The sequence below is a fragment of the Carassius carassius genome, chromosome 4, assembly GCF_963082965.1.
Source record: "Carassius carassius chromosome 4, fCarCar2.1, whole genome shotgun sequence".
NCBI classification, from domain to species: domain Eukaryota; kingdom Metazoa; phylum Chordata; class Actinopteri; order Cypriniformes; family Cyprinidae; genus Carassius; species Carassius carassius.
In genome coordinates, this window is record NC_081758.1 from 3,771,832 (window position 1) to 3,792,724 (window position 20,893).

The window sequence follows — 20,893 nt, forward strand, 5'->3', positions numbered from 1 at the left end:
TTTGATCAGGACTGAAGTTGATTAACAGATTTATGCAAATCAAAATTGAGAAAAAATATGAATCTGACACATTTTTACAGCAGTTTAATTGAGTGGATGTTTTCATCCCGAACATAACGAAAGGGTAGTGAATTTTTTGAACAATGCACAAGAGTTAATTCTTAGTTCTTAAAAAAATTATTCAATTGCATTTTGACCGTGTTGAGTAATCGGCAAAATACTGGAAGTGGAGCATTCCATGGAGATGAATCCATCAAATGCACTGCTAGATCTTCCATGGCTGCTTGATATATTAAACTCATTTTAAAATCATAATAAAGCATAATGCTATTGTGAATTCACAAACATTATGACTCAATTAAATAAATATATGCGATGCAGGTTTAATATATACGCTTTTTCATGTGTGTAGGCTATGTATGTGCATCTCAGAGTGGCTTTAAATACTGTAAATACTGCTCCACATAAACTGTTATCATTTACATGTGTGGGCCGTCTCAATCTCCATTTTAGCATATTTGCTAAATTTTGTGTTTGGGTTTATTATAATATTCATCTGGGAATGTTGCTTATTAATAGTTAGTAAGGTAGTTGTTAGTTTAGGTATTGAGTTAATTAAGGGATCTAAAATTTGCTCATGCAGAATATGTGCTTTATAAATACTAATGAACAGCCAGTAGGCTAGTAATATCCATGCTAATAAGGAATTAGCTAAGAGTGAGAATTGATCCTTAAAATAAAGTGTTACCACATTTAACAACTATGAATATAAATCCAAAGAGGATTTACAGAGAATACTGCCATACAAAAGTCACAACACACAAAGACACAACACAAGCACAATGCTTTCTTGCAGATTTGTTGTTACAACTTTGCTACTGTAAAACTGTGACATCCAGCTGTGTGGTGAGGTATATATACGCTGTATTTACTTTGGCAGAAGCCAGAAAAGAATCATCACGCAAGACTCAAACATTCTTTTGTTGCCTTCAAAAAGCCATAACACTAAAGCAAATAAAGGAAGACCACCACAAACTATGACTGAGCCCTTCTGAAAAAAGTGACTGTCCTAAAGTCTGCAGAGAAAATTGTGTTCATGCTGGAAATAAGTGCATTATTTTCCACTTTCTTTGAGCTTCACCAAACCATCCAGTTCAAAGAAAATACAATACAAAGAAAGTGTTTAAATGCATTGAAAAAGCCTGATTCTGCCATGGAATTAAAAAAACATTTTTTAATCTTTTTACCCCCCAATTCTGAGTAAAAAATCAGTTGCGAGATAAAAACAGAATTGTGAGATATAAACTCACAGTTCCTTCTTTATTTCTTGAAAGAGTTTACATCTGACAATTCTGAGTTTTCTTCTCAGAACTGCTCATTTATATATCACAATTGCAAGTTAGCATCTTACAGCTCAGCAGTGGCGGTTCTACACGGAGGCCTAGGGAGGCCCGTGCCTCTGTTGACATGTCCCTGGCCACCCCCGGGCTGAAAAAAAAAATTTATATGATTTTACACGCGAGCGCTAAAAGCGGAACTAATGTGACGCAACGTTCAAATAGGGTAAATTAGTGCAGCGCACCAAAAACTTAGGAACTTAATCATATTCAGGGATGCAAAGATCGCGCTTTTCAGCGCCTCCCGTTTTTTCACATCAGTTTGGGTGACTTGGGTCTGATTATAATTTCTCAAAGTCATCTGAAGCAATTCCATAGCTTAATGTTATGGACAGAAGACTATTTACATCATTTAATTAAAGTTTACGGAAACCTTGTTTTCCCTCCTCTGCGGCTGTCAATCATTCTCCCTTCAGTATTCAAATAGCGCGCACCTCGTCCATTTACAGCAGGATACATGGTAAAACTCTCTCCAATATTATATACTCACATTATAATGCTTGATCTGTAGATAAAAAGGCTGTGGATTTGCATAAAATGCCTTTTTTTTTGTGTATTTGTATTTTATGTTTGTTGCTGTTTTTAAAAGACTCGCTTGTGCCTGTTAGATCACACACGTTTTAAAAGCCGTAAACTTTTAAAATCACTTTGTGAGCTCAGTTTTGCGCACTGAAAGATTATTAAAAGCTTATTATATTTTAGCCTGCACATTACATTTAAAATAAGCATAATTTAATTGTATATTATTTCTGTGTGGTGTAGTGTAAGCATTATAAATATATACACTTCTGTATTCTTGACATTCATATATAAATATTAAATTGTGAAATGTATGATTGCCTGATTGAATTTTATAAGAGTACTAATAGTAATTTGTTTTTATTAACATGTTTAGATTGTGTACAATTAGTGTGTAGATTTTTTCAAGAATTACTTTTTGTATTTATTTGCATTACATTTAAATAAAATATGTTGCCATTTTTAATGTTCCCCTCTGGTTAAACACTGGCCCCTCCTTGGTCCCCCTAGTAAAATTTGTCTAGAGCCGCCACTGCAACTCAGCCTTTTTTTTTCAGAACTGCAAGAAAAAGATATGAACTGTGAGATATGAACAACTATGAGAAATCAGTCAGAACTGATAAAAGTGATAATTTTTTTTTTTCTTTTTGATAGTCTATCCCATGACAGAAACAGGCTTGCATACAATACAGTCAAAGAACCTCCAGACAAATGCAGACGATCAGAGGTGCTTATGTTATGACGGTTAGTATAAGGCCAGCCAAGGTGTCTTTCCTCAGAACGCATTTGTCTTGATTTTCAGACAGTGAATGGTTTTGCGGGGTCTGACAGTGGTGGTGAAGTGCTGGGATTGCTGCTAACACACAACACTGATAACTTAATAAAGATGGAGTGTTTTACGTTCATCAGAAGAACTGCTGTGCCACAACACACCATCTAACATGAGTGAGTTTGACAGCTGCAAATAGACATGGAAGCAGTCATGTAGGCTGTAAATTAACTGCTTTTATCTTCAAACGTGAGCCTTTCTGAGAAATGTGTTTGCTGAACAAAATTACTCTCACTTTAGACCAAAAAAAGTACACAAATCATAACTGATGTGTCTTGAAATTATCACAGCATACTGCTATAGAGCAAACGCATTATTCCTCTTTCGAGTGCCATTCAGAAGTATTTTTCCATTCATTTTCTCCAATATTATTTTTATTTTATTTTTCTCTCAATAAATGTACTTCTAGAGCCTATAGCTCTTGCACTCAAAATACAACCCTCAAGAATCTGAAGAATAAAACAAACTAAATTGCCAAACATCCCAGACATAAAGCTTACTGCACAAAAACTCACCTGAAGGTCATCTGGAAAACTTGTCCCAGGGTCACCTGTTGAGTTTTGTTATTGTACCCGCGGAGCATCTCACTGAAGAGCGTGTCATTGAAGCGTGAGTCTTGCTTCGGGCACTTCGGCCCTTCACAGTGATCAGCCAGGAGAAGACAGGAGCGGCCGTCAGCGGCTAGCTTGTATTCCTGCACACACCTGATCACACACACACACAGGGACAGTGTTGAGATTTCATTCAGATAATGTTAAAGGGATCTTTATCAAATACAAGCTGAAATACAAGAAATGAAGATGGACACAGTTTTTGTTTTACCCAGCTGTATTTGTTCAACCAAAAAGAGGGTGATTCTTTTCTATACCCACTGAACGTGCTCTTTGTGTGCTTGGGTTCATATTCATGCACGTGTTTTCTCTCACCCGCAGAACATGAGCACATTGCTGGACGTCGGGTCATCAGGAAGAGGAACCAGCTGCTGAAGACACAGCTGCTCACAGCCTCCATTGAAGCCGTCCGTACAGTCCGTTCCCAGAGAGTAGTCATAGCAGCCCGAACCGTCCTTCATAGGCTTCAGTCCTTCTGGGCACTGTGAATGATTTGGGATGAGAGAGATGGACATGGGGGATCAACATCTGCGTGCTGGTCTTTACTTTCTGTTACCAGGTAACAATAGAGACCGCATGTACTGTATCCTCAGTAGGAAGTTATTATATGATGAACAAAGCAGTTTCTCAAGAAAGAAAGGGTACTAATGAGGGTTGCCAAGGCAGAGCCTCAATAAGACACCCATTATCCAGACATGTGGAACTGACCGGCCCATATATTCAGAGACTAGAGAAACTCCAAATGGATTGTTCTATTTTCTTGCTTGTGCAAGAAAGTAGAGCATAGCATTCTCATGTAGTTGCTAGGGTATTTTGTGCTGTAACTTACATGCCCAAGTCAAAAGACTCATTGATGCGGCTCGGATCTCACCTTTAATGTAAGTCTATGGGATTTTTTGTGCTCGGTCTCATTGGGCAGGTGGAAAATCTGAAAGTCTGATTGCTTGAATGCTCCTCGAGCACATCTTAAGGTGTAATGAATGATGCATAAATAGTGTGGGATGACTGTTTTGCCAAAGTTGAATGTCTGTTTTTTTTTTTTTTTTTTTTTTTTTATTAAAAGTAGCTTGATATTTTAAGACCCCTATACTCATGGTCCTTTTTCCTTTCTTTGTTTAGGGGTCAAACTAAGTTTGAAATACCCTTGCAACCACAGTATATACTGATAGCAAACATACCGACCCCTGGGTAACAGGTGCATTACTCTCTCTCTTACGTGGTACCTATTTAAAAAGGTAGAAATACATATGGTACTGATATGTACACTTAAGGTACTTCTATGCACCATTTAAGGAAGAATACTTTTTGAAAGGATACTGCCCCAGTTACAGCTTTTGGACTTTTTTATTTTTCTTAGATTATATAGCTACAATTAGCATCAAGCTAAACATTACAGTTTATGAGATTAATACTAAGCTTTTACTAAAATATCACTATAAACCACCACTGAGAGTTTAAAATAATTTCTGATTTCAATATAATGTGGATTTCAATCACACAATGAAGCAGAATTGTTATCTGTAGCAGTTTAGGATAAGCTACTCGCTACATCAGATTAACTCTTAATTGCTTGTTTATTACCTTCATATTTCATGTGTAGAAATGTTTCTCTGGGTTTTTGTACAGAACTGAATGGAAAAGTGTGCGATAAGTTTGTCATTAAAGCTGATGGGATGGGTTGGGACAGGACGGGTTATGAATGCATATTATTATGAGTGACAAAAGTCGTGGATGAGTCACAATAGCGATCGGAAGTGAAAACAGACAACAAACTCAATTTTACGATTTTTTCCTACCTCCTACTTGGAAATAAGAGGTGTGTTCAACTTGAAACAGGACTGTGCAGACCGATTTGTGTATGACATCAAAGTACAGTGAGAACTACTGTATAGAGAGCAGACGGCCCCTTATGCTTTCGAATCGCGGTACTTTGATGTCATACACTGACCGGTCTGCGCAGCGCTGCTTCAAGTCGAACAAACTTAATGTCTATCTCCAAACTCAGTCCTGGAGGGCTGGTGTCCTGCAGAGTTTAGCTCCAAATTGCCTCAACAAACCTTCCTGTAAGTTTCTAGTATGTCTAGAAATACCTTGATTAGCTGGTTCAGGAGCATTTGATTAGGGTTGGCACTAAACTCAGAGTCCCGGGTTTGGAGACCCCTGGTCAATTATGTCATTTGAAGTCGAATATCCGACCTAAGACTTGGGCAGATCGATGAATCCCAACTTCAGCGAGATGCGTCATTTGAAGTCACTGCTTCCAACAAGCATAATGTGGAGCTTATTTAAAACTTTTTTTTTTTTTTATCGTCAACTGTTTTTAAAACAAATGGTAACATTTGAGGATAACTATTTTCTGTTTTTGCTATAACTGCCTCAAAATCACGATCCGCACATGTTGCTTATTTATGTGCATTCTTTGACCGTTTTAACTGCCCTGTTATTGGATTTAAATCCTGCCATGATTTAAAACTGAAAATACAGTTCTGAAAGATTGAAACTAAGTGTTCGAAAACTCAAAATCTTACAAAAAAAAGTTTTGCAAGATCGAAAAATAAGATTTGCAAGCTTGCAAAATGTAAAAAAATATAAAAATATCTCTGCAAACATTATGTTGTTTTTGAGATTTCCTTCTTCAGAACTGCAACATTTTTTTACGATGTTGCGCAAAGAATTTTTCAGAGTTTCAAATTTGTCAGTGTTCTCCCACTGTAAATGGTGATCTGAAAACTGGTGTGCGAATGTGTGACATTTTTTTTTTAACTCTGAAAACAGAGCTTTGCAGGCCTGCAAAGTGGTAAAAAAATTAAAACTCTTCAAACATAATTTTGTTTTTGAGTTTTCCCTCTTCAGAAGTGCAACACTCTTTTTAATGGTGTTGTGCAATCATTTTTTCAGAGTTTCGAATTGGTCACTCTTCTCCCAGTGTATAGTTTGCTTTCAAGATTTGAAACCTTGTAAATAGTGATCTTAAAACTGGTGTGCCAACAGGTGAAAAAACAGTTTTGAAACTCTGAAAACTGAGGTTCGAAAGGGCGAAACTTATTACATTACATTACATTTGCATATGTGACGTCATTGAGCACACAGCTTCAGTACCAAAGAGCCACCAAAGACTCTGAATTTCAAGACCAAAGGCTTTTAATTGGATGATTTCAAAGAAAGCAACAACAACATCAAGCGAGAAATAAAAGATCAGTTACATTACATTTGCAGACTATTTTTTCAGAGCTGAGTTTACAACACCCACTTTGCGGAGATACGTCCACACAGTTGCGAGCTTGCGACTCACGTGATTTGTGGCAGCGCTGTCACGCATCTCTGCTCTGAAACTCTGAAACTCAGACTGAGCGAAAATGAAGCTTCGCAACCTCGCAACTAACAAAAAGCCTGGAGGGAGGGCCTTCTGCTCTTGGCCAATGCTTTGCTGTCTGCTGACGTACAGTCCAATCACAAGTCGTATTTACTGGAAAGGTGGGATTGACCGACTGCTCCACCAATGACAAAAGCGCACAGGATATGCAAAATAAACGTTCCTAAAATTTAAAAAAGGTGTTAATGGTGTTGTGCAATCATTTTTTCAGAGTTTCGAATTGGTCACTGTTCTCCCAGTGTATAGTTTGCTTTCAAGATTTGAAACCTTGTAAATAGTGATCTGAAAACTGGTGTGCGAATAGGTGAAAAAACAGTTTTGAAACTCTGAAAACTGAGGTTCGAAAGCAAAAAACAAAAAAAACATTTTTTTTCATAACTTAAATTATAAGGACATTCTAACTGTATTTATTAATTCTAACAGGCTTCATTGCGAAGTGAATGCTTTTGGACTCTTAGGACGTGTTTTTGTTGGGTTTTTGCAAAGTCAGTGACTCAAAATGTCAGCACTATTCTCTCTCAATCCGTCACAAATAGCGTATGAGGACAATGGAAGCAATAAAAAACAACAAATATACAAGTGCTATAACAAGTCTCAGTTAGCTTACACGTAACAAAGGCTTTTAAATAATATAATAAAGAAATACTGATAACAGATAGAATAGAAAAAGAATAGAGCAAGCTAGAGTTAGAGGTCTTTTTTTGCCTTTGTTAATTGTATAATAAAAGAAAACCGATAGAATACAAAAGATAAGAAAGCTTAATATTATTCTTTTTTTTTTTTAAGAATAGTGAGTGTTAAAGTTAGGTCAAATACGTTTGGAAGAGATGTGTTTTAAGCTGATTCTTGAAGATGGATAAGGATTGAGTACAGACAATCCAGTAAAGATTTACCCAAACGAAGGTCTGAGACTACAGAATATCCTCAATGCAGAAAGCACTCTCTTACACACACACACACACACACACACAGTATCAATTTTAGTGATGTGGTGGAGAACAAATAGTTTTTCATGTTTTAAACATTATATATTTATTAGCCTACTTATTTATGTTATATATATATACTTATATATATACTTGTATATATATATATACTTATATATATGCATACCTGCCATGTTTGTAGTTTTTAACACTTTTTTTTATTCATATTTGTAGTTCTACTCAAATCCTTGTCCAACACTCAATGGATTATGGGCAATATTTGCCCTTGAAGTATGCACGGATCTGCACTTCGAATTTCTAATGAAAATAGTAAGCCATCCAGGTACCCCTGGAATACTCATCTCAACATCAGTTTCCATCAGTGTTTTGATGTTTTCACTTACTGTATGTCTGACCTAAACAGTCACCTGAACAGAATAAATGTAATGGAGAAGATTTCCATGTCAGAGGTGGCGGATTACCTACATAATGGCCACAGACTTACGGTAGTTTGAAAATGTTTACCAGCCAGAGTTAACTTCTTCTGGGAACTTCACTCTGGAAAGCGGTTTCATACTCTTGAAATTAACTTCATTTTGAGCTGATTATGTTCTAACTGATGTCACACCACTGATGTTCGTTCTTCACACAGTTGCACTCTATTTCTTTACAAGCAGTTTGTGTTTGATGTAAATCTTGATGTTTTGAATCTTTGCTCAGGGGCTCCCTGATCTATTATACTGAAGAATCTCTGATGAGAGAATGCTTTTGGTATTACACAGATAGACAGCCAATGAAGGAGAGACTGGAATAAGATAACAGTCAACAACTGTCTGTTGCTGATGATATAATACAGACTTGATACTAGGTATTAATGATTTGACAATTTTCATATGAATACATTTTTGTCTGTAGCAAACACACAGATGATCTAATCAACAACTGAAATGACAATTGTAGTCTGGCAAATTACATATGAAACATATTAATTTTTTACTGCAGTTCTTGACAAGTGTGTTTGCTTGTCTGAGCTGAAAATTAATCCACACATTCTGTATACAATCATATCCGTATTCTTCTGCATACAATTAGACGAATATGTCAAAGCCACTCTGAGGTCATATGTGACGTCATTGAGCACACAGCTTCAGTACCAAAGAGCCACCAAAGACTCTGAATTTCAAGACCAAAGGCTTTTAATTGGATGATTTCAAAGAAAGCAACAACAACATCAAGCGAGAAATAAAAGATCAGTGCTTCAAAGCACATCAGAAGAATAAGCGGAAAATATATTTATCTTTAAGGGTGTGCGGGTGGATTTTTGGAGTGTTATCGTGCTTTAGTCATTTTAATGGCATGCTGAACTGGGTCAATAGCATGAGCGCACTGGGTCATATAACACACATATGATAATATAAACTGAGATATTTTTCATATAGACCTGATTAAGGATCACAGTTAACAGCATCAGTCCTGTGTCTGTAATATAATATTCATCAGACTGTTGTTTATTAATGCTTCAGTCTTTCAATCTCTAACACATGCAGGAATCTCTAACATTCTCTCACAAGCACACAGTGATTATTATTATTATTATTATTTAATCTGAGTCTGAAGCAGCAAACTCATGACATTTCAGCTCAAAACCTGTGGTCATTCGGGTTATACTGTACGTCTTCTTTCATCAAAACAACAGAAAATTCATTCTTTAAAAGTAGTTCTTTTAACAGCCCTTTCAATATTAATAATGTGGTAAACATTTTATAACAAATGCATAAAGTAATGCTCTCGCCTTTCGCATTAATATAATGTTTGACATTGGATTCTAAACATACCGTATTTATAATTATAAACATCATTTATAACTCCATAATTGAAAAAAAATAGTATAATAATAATAATGAAAAAAAAAAACAATAGTTAAGAACTTAAGTAAACATTCATACATAAGCAAAGCAAGCAAGCAATAAAGAACAGCACAAATAGTGCAAAAATGCTACTAGATACTTATAGCATTGATATTCAGAATTTTACTGTGAAATCAATGCAGGCTACTTTAGTTCCCTTTCTACAAAACATAGTATAAATAATAATAATAATAATAGTGATAAACAGTGATAGGCTGTAAAAATAAATACATAGTTCACAATTATTGTGATTACTATTCTGTTGGATGGACAATATGGACTTCATTTATGTGCAACTGGCTTTGTTTTAGCTTATATTTACGTTGGTACAGAGAGAAAATACTGTGGAGAAAATCAATTGACTCAAATGACTCCAATTAGTTGTGAATTTAAACTGCAACTGCTTTTAAAGCTTTGCATTTCAGCCAGAGCTTGACGTGTTCACGCAGACAGAGATGGCAGAAAGTGCATCCAATTTATTTTCTCTATTTTACAGAAGCACTACGTTTTGTTGATATTCATGTATTCAGTGTACACAAAAATAAAGGTGCACCATTTATAGCTCCAAAAGAAATATTAATCTTAGCTGTATGAGCAAAAACAATGCTGTACTTCAAGTTGTTTCCACTGTTATGAATAACAGAATGAAGGGATCGCACTGGCGCCTCCATGCTTAAATATAGGCTTAAATATACACCTAACAGTGCACTTTAAAATGTTTAAACTAATATTGTAATATGCTTTAAGTGTTCTATATCTACAGATTTTATTTTAAGCAATTTGTGATGATTTGAGAAGGTTAAATTCATCAAACTTGATCATAAAAAAAAGATAAAAAAAAAACATAAACAAAAAAACAACAAATAACAACAACAAAAATAAAAAAATCCAAGTATTTTTTCTAGATTAATTAATAATGAAACAGGAAATATTCATTTTCAATTAAAAACAAAACAGAACTATTTTAATGGTGAGAGAGAAAAAAGACCTCTGTTTATCTTCTGAACACAGTTTAAGATATTTTAGATTTAGTCCGAGAGCTCTCAGTCCCTCCATTGAAGCTGTGTGTACGGTCTACTGTCCATGTCCAGAAAGGTAAGAAAAACATCTTCAAAGTAGTCCATGTGATATCAGAGGGTCAGTTAGAATTTTTTGAAGCATCGAAAATACATTTCGGTCCAAAAATAGCAAAAACTACGACTTTATTCAGCATTGTCTTCTCTTCCGTGTCCTTATTCTTGAACTTTTTTTTGAGAAACATTTTTTTTTTTTTTTATGGTGTGAGTCAGAGTAAATTGCATGGCAAATAAAGTCTCATGAACGTACAGCCTTGTACACATCTAAATGCATGCTTGTACAGTGGACCAACGGCAAAGGTCAGGATTTTTCATTCAAAAGCGTTCATTAGCCTGTAGATGAAGATGAAAAGCCCCTTAATACAACATAAGGAAATTGTATATTTTTAATTGTTTTCAATCATGCGATATTAGCTGAGTTATTAGGTCATGCTTTCTCCCTTTTTCTCCAAACCGTCTCCCTTTGTTGCAGAATGCGATATATCCACTCAACCAATCACAGTGGACAGTAATGGAGGCACATTGAATACACCCGGCATCCTAGTTTTCCTCATCTACTTTGTACTGTGTGATCAACAAACAAGGGCTGCATGATAAATCGCATGTGCTTGTCATGCGCATCTCATCAGTAAATTTATTAATTATTCAGATGAATTTAATACACAGAGCTGTAGATCACTGATATTGCATAGCTGACAATCTATGCAATATCGCATTCATTAGATCAATCGATTATGAATGTGATATTGCGTAGCTTGTCAGTGTTAGTTTTTTATCAATGCCATTTATGTATTTGTTAATACAGCACATGGCACTAGTCAACTAAATGAATGTAACATTCCAAATATCAGTGCACTTTTTGGAAGTTGAATTTAAGATCAATTTTTGTGGTCTAATGTGATATTGTTGTTCATGTTCTTGTTCATGTCACAGGCTGTCACATGTGGATCAACTTACTATGTTTCAATATGCAAAAATCTCGCCACTTTCTTGGTAAAGAAAACACATTTTTACTCAACTTTTTACTCAAATCATTTTATTTATTTATTTTTCACAGTTTGCCACTTTCACGTACGGTTTTCCAGAGCAGTACAACAGAGAAAGTCTGTGGGAAACAAATCTCAAGGAGGTGTACCCACAAAAAGTGTCTAAAGAATTACAGCACATTCCTAAAGCACAACAGTAAAATGCTCAGTGGTCGCTAAACAAGACGAGTGGTCGTGATCTCCATCAGAACAGACGGCACAGATGAGAGAAATAAAGGAATACAGCAACCTCTGTGGCCTGATCCGCTGCCTCCGCGTTTACTCTCATTAATCAATCTAATCACCTCCAGGTTTTTAATCAGACACTGTGCAATTAAGCGGCTGCCTTCATCTTAATGAATGCATGTCCCTCATTATTAAGTGTCTGAATTACATGCGTGACCTAATAAAGCTATTTCGGAGTGATGTTTGACCTGTGGGTCAATGGCGGCTTGAGTTTTTCAAGACTGGCACAGTCATCGAATGCTGCAAAATTAAATAATTCAGTGCATGCAATGATGCTCCTTAGAGCAGCTTCACAAACAGGGAAAGAAGGAAAATCATCTCCAATGCCAGTCAAAACAGTATCAACACAACCTCAGGAAACATTACAGGCAATTAATGCAAAAACCTAACAATGAGACAGCAAAAGGTTATGGGAAGGAAAATAATTCAAAAGGCCGTTTTGTTATTTTGTCTCCATTGGCACCTCATCTCAGATAGGAGATGATACCTGCTGTGCATAATACTGTGGCTCTTGCATTCATTAAACTATTAAAGGAGCGGGAATTGAAATGGCAGCCTTCTGTAGAATAACTCTGATTGTGCACAGCTCTGCCGATTGTGAACGCTGCTGTGAGTTTAGACCTCCTTACATTTGATTAATGCGCAGCTGACATATAAGTTCCTTTGTTCTTGGTATCCAGATCTCAACTTGACCTTATCAGATGGTGCCAAAACAGGAAAACAGACCAAAAAAAAGAGAGAAGAGGATTTTATGATCTAGCGCAGGATTGCTGCAAATCAAGAGTGAAGTACAAGCGTCTCTATTTGATGAAGTTCACTTGAAGAGCACTTAGAAAAGTAAACCCTTTTATTTTGTTTTTCTAGGTGTTAAAATGCCCAGAAAGCAAAATAATTGGTGCCAAATTTGGGTATTTGGCAGTTTTGCTTGGGTGTTGGCATTTTGAACTGCCTTATTGTTCAGTCCAATGCTATTTGATACAATTTAATCTGAGCAGCAAAGTCCGGCTGATTTGCCAATTGAAGAAATTAAATTAAGAAAAAAAAAAGAAAAAAACGCCCCAAATTCTGACTCCAATGTAGGTCAAAATTTACATTTATGTATTTGTAATATGTAATTGTATAGTCCAAGCAGCTGATAAAAACATCACAATAATCCACACCACTCTAATCACAGTTAACATCCTATGAAGCCAAAAGCTGTGTGTTTGTAAAAAACAAATCCATCATCAAGATGTTTTTACCTAAAATCCATTGCTTGAAAGCTAACATTTGAGTCCAAAAACCATAATAACACTCCCTCCAGTGAAAAAAAGAGTTGTGTGAATCTGAATCAAGAGAGCAATATACACAGATCAAACAACGTTTACAAAAGAAAACTGTCTAAAACACATTTTAGCCAGAAGCAATGCTTTAAAATTAAAATGCCTTAATGCTGGGTTTGTTTCTGACAAACACACAGCTTTTCTATTCACAAGACGTTAATTGATGGACTGGAGTACTTCTGGATTATTGTGATGTTTTTTTAACAGCTGTTTGGACTCTCAATCTGACGGCATTCATTCACTGTAGAGCATCCATTGCTGGGCAAGTCATGTAATGCTACATTTCTCCAAATCTGTTTTGCCAAAGAAACAAACGTATCTACATCATGGATGGTGAGTGATTTTTTTTGCAAATTTTAAACTATTCGTTTAATCGATGCATTGAATAACAGTGTTATAAGAGTCGAAACGGAAAAGAAGAAAAAAAGAAAAGAAAAAAACCCCTGTAATAATACAGTTATATGGAAATAAATTAAGATCTAAATCTTCACTTTACATATCTTGCAGCAGTTACATTGTTTAAGCCATGTATTATGTTGCATTTCCTTATAAAGTTTCCAGCCAACTGGCGAGTCACTGCAATGACTTGCCAAAGGCAATTTTTACTCTGACTTGGCATTGGTGAGCGAACCCTGCTGCACGGCTTTCTTGAGATCTACAAAAATCACAGCTGGCAGAAAAGTCCCTGTTAAAGTCCTTCAGAATAATGATTCCACATGTGTGCTGCTCTCTCTCTTCTCTCATTATATTCTGCTCTCATTCAGCATATATCCCTTCTTATGGTACTTCATCTTGTTTCACTCTTCCTTTCCCTCTCCCTTCTGCTCTGTTCATTATTCCATCTCTCTCATTCTCTCTCCGTGTTGTCCATCACGTCACCTCATCTTTCTCCAGCTGTCTCATTTTTTCTGTCCTTCAAAGGTTTGGAAGCATCTTCTCTCTCTATGCTAATGGCACAGGAGGGAGCCATCGCCACACTATAATGGTTTGGACACACCTGACTTGAACTCCAGGGAGGAAATTCAAATGACGGACACACAAGCGGTTTAATTTGCAGTAGAAATAAAAATACATGAGAGAAACTAAACTAAGCGCCTTCAGAAACTAAACACAATCGCCATACGGAAGAGAAAGGTCCCTGTGTACGAATAAATGTGCTGCCTTAATGCTTTACAGAGGAATTGTATTAACATCAGACCAGCATGGGCTTTTTAACATAGAAAACATAACAGAAAAAAAGCCCTGAAGGGTCTAATAAAAGAAAGAAGAGGAAGAAAACATTCAGCCTTAGACTAAATTAAAATGAAACATGGATGTGTTTTTTTTTTTGTTTTTTTTTGTCTAAACTTTAAAAAGCGGATAATGGCTGAAAATTACCAGGACCGTCACTGTTATGTTTACGGTCATTTCCTTCAACCCTAAAACACAACTCGGTTAAATGCATAAACACACACACACACAGAGAGAGAGACACACATAAATAAATCTTCAGTGGTTCTTAGAAGTCGTCAAGGTGCTTTATAGCACCACTGCCATACAACAGTGTATGTCCTGAGGATAACATGTTTTTTTTGGTGATAACATGATTTTTTGACCTCTGAAAAGCCTACAATTTATTCAAAACAGCTTTTGCTATTGTAGAAAATTTCTTGCATAGCAAACATATGAGAGTGGAGTAACATCTCTAAAATCTAGATAGGAGAACTGGGTTGCTCTTATGGTTCTGCATAGCACCATTTGACAAAAGTGCTGTATAGCATCTTTAAAGATAGGTGTTATATAACACTTAAAGTGGTTCGCCCACTTGATTACGAGCCAATTAACCACTTTCAGTGGTATTCAGCACCATTTTTTTAGAGTATCCACATCGAAAGCATTTATTTTAAATTGTAATAATATTTCACAAACTTACTGTTTTTACTGTATATTTTATCAAATAAATGCAGAACTGGTGAGCAGAAGAGACATATCATAACCATAAAAAAGAGAGAAAATCAAGACGGTGAAATGCTTTTGGCTCAGTGAGGTGAGAAACTGAACATGGAGGAAACAGAACATGTTCTTCATCCACAGGACAAAGGAAGCACTTGATTGCACTTTGAAATGTTTCGAATCCCAGCAAGATGTTGAGAATCCTGTTTTTCATTTGTTCAGACAACGAGGGGGGAAAACAAGAAGCAGCAATAGATGAATCAGAAGAAGAAATCATTGGCGGTTAGAGGGTATAAGATCACCCACTGGCAACAGATCAGCCTTCACAACTCAGCATTGGAATGAACTCGGACGATCTTATTAGTTGTTCTACATATTGTATATATTTCATTCTGGGAGGTCCTTGCTGAAAACCTTCCTTCCAAAATAAATAATGTTTCATCATTCTAATGTGTCGGAGCAGATTGCAGTTGTTGAAAAGTATTTAAAAGTGGTAGTATGAATGCAGCAGGATGCTGGCCGTTGTTATAAAGTCAGCTCCCATCTGTGTCTGACCACCCACTCCAGGAGAAACGCTGAGGTGGATTAGCAAACAGCATGAATCATCATCATTCACCACCAGCTCTGCTCCAGAGGACAGAACCAAACAGGGTTTTATATGCATATCTCATTTCTACACTAATATATAATGTTTTGACATTTCATCCTAACAACAACAAACTGAGATCTGGTCTAAAATGTGATTGCTCTCTTATTCAGTTACACACCCTCAGACCATCCAAGATGTAGATGAGTTTGTTTCTTCATCAGATTAGGACTCACCAATGAAGATTTGAAATGCAACTCTGGATACTTTAAGTCATCTAAAAACACGTTGTTAGTGGCATTAGACACTTATTTTATTATTCAAGTATACTTTTGTTGTTTCTGTTCAGAGAGTCTGATATAATGCAACCAACTTTGAGGCCTCCTATTATAACAGTATATAACACTGTGAAAATCACAGGTCATGGTTAGATCTCGGAAATAAAACTGCATTCCCATTCAACACGCACCTTTAAATACGTCACTCTGATCTCAAGCTTGACACTCGGGTAAAGCTGTTCAATTTCCTTCTATCTGCTGGCTGAAGTGGATTCATTTCTGGATTTCTCGACTTGGGCCAAGGTCACGATACCACTCTGGATGGAGTCTCCATGTGTTTTAGCCTCTTCAGCATCGGTGACATGAGGGACTTTACAGAGCTTTTCCGTCCTCTGCTATTTCTCCACACTCTCAGTAATAGAGGTGAAGTGAACGCTTAAAAGGATTAGGCAGCGATCGCTGCAAATGCCCCGAAAGTGTCGTGCTGATTCTTTTAGGACACGCTGTGTTTTTCTGAAGACAGACCCCATTCAAAGCTTGGCGAGATTACAAATGATGTCAGTGCTTTTACAAATGCTCTTTGCCATGCCACAATTCTATAATGGCCACCAGATTCAAAATCCATCACAGGTAATGGTAAAAAAAAAAAAAAAAAAAAAACATCCTTTCACTCTTTTCTGCCGTTTGCTACAAAATTACAATTATATGAATGCTTGCTCTGAGAAAGATGTGTGACATTAATGTGCAGGTAGAGATTTATTTTTTTCCCTTTCACACAGTGATCATAGGAAGACATGAAAAATGAAAATAAATACTCTGAAGATGATAAACGTTCCTTTCATCATCTGGACATTTTTTACTTTAAAAGTAAGCTGTGGATTGTGCTCTGCAAAAAAAAAAAAAAAAAAAAAAAAAAGCAATAATAAAACCACAACAAAGTAATCTAATCTATTTTACTAAATTAACAAAAAAGGCAGCATAATTATGAAAACATTCACCATAAGTAAACTGACATGCAAAGGGCAAATCACTGACATGCAAGCGATGAGGGGAAGAGATTAATAATAAATGTTGTAGGAGTAAAATGGCACAGTTATTAAAAAAAGAAAAAAAAAAGAAATTGGAAATTAAAAATGGTACTACATAGTTGCTGATGCTGTATATAATTAAGTGGAACTGCATTCCCAAACACAGAAATGTCATGCTATCTTGTCAAGACATGAAAAATCATCTTCTCGGCCTATAAGATCTGTATCCAGCCGATCTCACTTCTTACCTGAACTCTACATGCATAAAACCATTTAAATCAAACTGAGACAAACCCAATGAAACTAGACTCGGAGTTTGAATCCAAATGCAAAAACATCAATATCTGCACAGCCTGCAGCCACACCACATTACATTTATGTAAATTATACAAATAAACACAAATAGACAGAGAACAAAAGAAGGGGGAATATTATTTTTGTGAAACTAATAGCTAATAAACTAATAAAATTGACACGTTTTAAAGTAAACAATTTTCTATGGTCCATTCAGTAAAATCACATTTATTCAAAACCACTTAAGTTCCAAAGCTACTAAAATAAGTAGGGTGTGATGAAATAAGGGTTGATGGTTTTCTTTAAAAATGGTTAACTAATCACTTGTTTTCTGTTTAAATTCTTTTCCTTTTAAAAGAGACATTTCAAGCTTTTTATAGTTATGTTGCTCATGTCTACTACCTATATGTTTCAATGATAAGCCATATTTGGGTTTGATGAGTGATGACGAACGTTTGGATTTCCTGCCTAATGTACTATAACTACAAGGAGCATTCGTTAAGGATCTGCCCGTCATGGACATTTTTTTTTTTGACTAACCGATTACTACGGGGGCAGTCCTAGAAAATATGAATAGCTTTCAAAGGCTATTGGCTTAGCATGTCTGACCTGAGCACCAAAAAAACAATACCAAGTGGAAACATGAGCATCAGATGAATAAGTAATTTCCATCCACCACTTTGATTTCCTATTACGGACGACAAATTGTTCAGGCAGAACCAAACGAAGGACACAAACAATGTTGCCACTCAATACCACATTTTGTCCATCTCTCTGTACTCTGCAAAATACATTTACATGCACCAATTTTCATCAATCCAAATGAATCCAATCAGATTTCACATTCTGAAAGCTCTGAACCCTAAACTGCAATCCGATTCACACTGAGCTGTTTACATGTTAGCGTTTCAATCCAACTGGGCTATCAATCCTGCTCTTGAGAGGCCAATGGCCTGCAGACTTTAGCTCCAACACACTTCCCTGGAATTTTCCAGTAGTCTTTGATTAGATGGTTCAGGTGTGTTAAATTAGGATTAAAGTTACACTTTGCAGGATAGTGGCTCTCCAGGAGCAGGAACAGAGTCTATAGAGATGACTGAGATGAAGCCCGAATGACAGACTGGTGTTTTTGTTGAAGATAGACTGCAGCCAACCTCATCCCTCCCAGAGAGAATACATTTTTCAAGAACATCAAACGAAAGAATAACATCATGATCACGAAAGCCAGAGAAGAGAAAGTTCTTTCAGAGGCAACTGAAAACGCTCCATCATCCTGCTTCAGTTTACCGGTCAATCATAGACAGTCTCATTCATCACAGGCTGGTCTCCTTCTGTCTCCTGCTCCAGGACCAGTGTGTACTGTACAGTGGCTGATCCGCTCTGCTGGAAAGATCAGCAGCTGTCACATGCCATCACCCTGAGAGGCTCAAACAGGCCTTACCAGATCACCTTGCACTCATCACACGCTTGGCGTTATCTCTTCACCTGACTCTCCAATGCAGATGACAGAAGTCTACGAGCACAAGGACCTCCTCTCACCAAGACAGCTTCTTCCCTGGAGCCCTTTATGTCACCTTTAGGTGATGTCAGGTCAGGGCAAACCAAGATGAGGGACCTTGTTTCACTGACTGTCTAACCATGGAGATCCGTCGTACTGTATATTACCTGTAATTATAGTTGGCGGGAATCACATGCACATTGGATTTCTGAACGTTTTTTACACTTGCAGTTGTATAGACTGAGAGATCTTAATATCAGGTGTAAACATGGCTCTAGATCTCTAGATGCATTACCCCTTGTTGAAAAAACAAAAAAACAAAAACAAAAAAAGAACAATTTAGCATACTTTTATCAGAGTATTTTTTTAAAACTAAGATTTAAGTATATCTTTATAAGTAATTTCGTAATTACTAGCACTGAAAAGCATTTATACAACTAAAATATAAACTTAAATATACTTTAATGCTATTTCTATTAAAATGTGTATATATGTATAACACATTTGTAATGAAGTAAAAGAAAGAGAAAAAAAAATCACTTTTTAAAAGTGTACCTACTAAGTGTGTTAAGAAACAGTCATGAACGTTTCTCTGTTTAAGTACACTTAAGTGACCTTTCATTTCATTAACAGTGTATTATCTGCAAGTAAAGCAATATTCAAGTATCTGCAAGTTTTTGTACTTTTGATGTACTTTTTTACATCTATGATGTCATGGGAGATGTGAGAACCAATCATTTTTATATCAGATCTGACTTCAAATCTGACACCGTCTTGTTTCATTACAAAACAAAAGAGCGATTAGGACATTCTTCAAAATTTGCCCTTTTGTGTTCCCCAGAAGAAATGGCTTTGTAACGACTGAAGCGTTAATGAAAGATACGAGCATTTTCATTTCGGGGTGAACTATTCTTTTAAAGCACTGCAGCTGACAAGACTGCAGAATCACTGTCAGACTTTCATTCCTAATGAGTGTGTGAGTGATCAACGCCCATTGTGCTGTGTATGATTGATTCATCCATCAACTCAGAGCGATGTGAGCTCATCAATTTCCCTGTTTTATGAGCAGATCTCACCCTAAAAAGCCATTAACCGCATTTCCTTGTACTCATTTCCTTCCTTTTAATCTACATATGTAACATGAGACAAACTTGTCTGCCTGTAATGAGAGGTATTTGCCAGAATGCTGTTCTCCTGGAATGAGAGCTTGAGAGTCTCAACGACTCTTACATGTGCTGTGGATCAGATAGTTTGACCGCAGTCAGTGGTTATGAGAGTGATGTCAGATGACCTGTGGTAACTCACCATGCAGCCGGTCGAGTCCATCCTTCTGTCTGAAACACATTTAAAGTTTTTCCGGCATCCTCCATTATCTTTGGAGCAATCCCTCACCGGACCAAATGATGCAAGCAGATCGTCCACCGTCTCAAAATATGTGGACATGATGGCCTCTTCCCTAAAAGACAATCACAGGAGATGTTCAATTAAATATCAATAACATACAAACAAAATAATGTTGAAAACACTTTATTTTAAGTTCTGAATAATTATGAAATAAAAAAAGTCTCCAAGGCTGCATTTATTTGATCAAAATGGCGAAATTACTGGAATTTAATACAACTTATTTTCTATGTGAATATATTGTAAAATGTAATTTACTTCTGTGATCAAATCTGAATTTTCAGCATCATTACTCTTGTTTTAAGTGTCACATTCTAATATAGTGATTTGCTGCTCAATAAACATTTATGTAAAACATCTGATTATTGTCAATGCTGAAAATATGTTTTTGCTGCTGAATAATTTTGTGGAAACCATGACTGTTAAACAGAAAAGTGAAGACTGGAGTAATGATGCTGAAATACAGCTTTGATCACAGCAATAAATTAAGTTTTACAAAACATTACAATAGAAATGGTTCTTTTCAATTGCTTCTTTTTTATCAAATAAATGTATCCTTGAAAAGCAGAACAACTACAAATTAAAATCAATCAATCAGTCAATCAATCCTAGATGTTTCCAAACTCTTGACAGTATTTTTTTTTT

The 20,893-nt window shown here is 36.2% G+C and overlaps 1 protein-coding gene across 3 annotated transcripts in view; it reads right to left on the reverse strand.

The window, feature by feature from the left end:
• The window catches only part of LOC132132764 (astrotactin-2-like), a 498,987-nt gene that overhangs the window by 138,018 nt on the left and 340,076 nt on the right, over positions 1–20,893 (reverse strand). For all 3 annotated transcript variants that reach the window (XM_059545295.1, XM_059545288.1, XM_059545303.1), the window contains 3 exons: positions 20,153–20,303; positions 3,672–3,838; positions 3,261–3,449 (listed from right to left, as the gene is read on the reverse strand). In XM_059545295.1, coding sequence (XP_059401278.1) covers positions 3,261–3,449; positions 3,672–3,838; positions 20,153–20,303 — 507 coding nt within the window. The remainder of the gene's footprint in view (positions 1–3,260; positions 3,450–3,671; positions 3,839–20,152; positions 20,304–20,893) is intronic.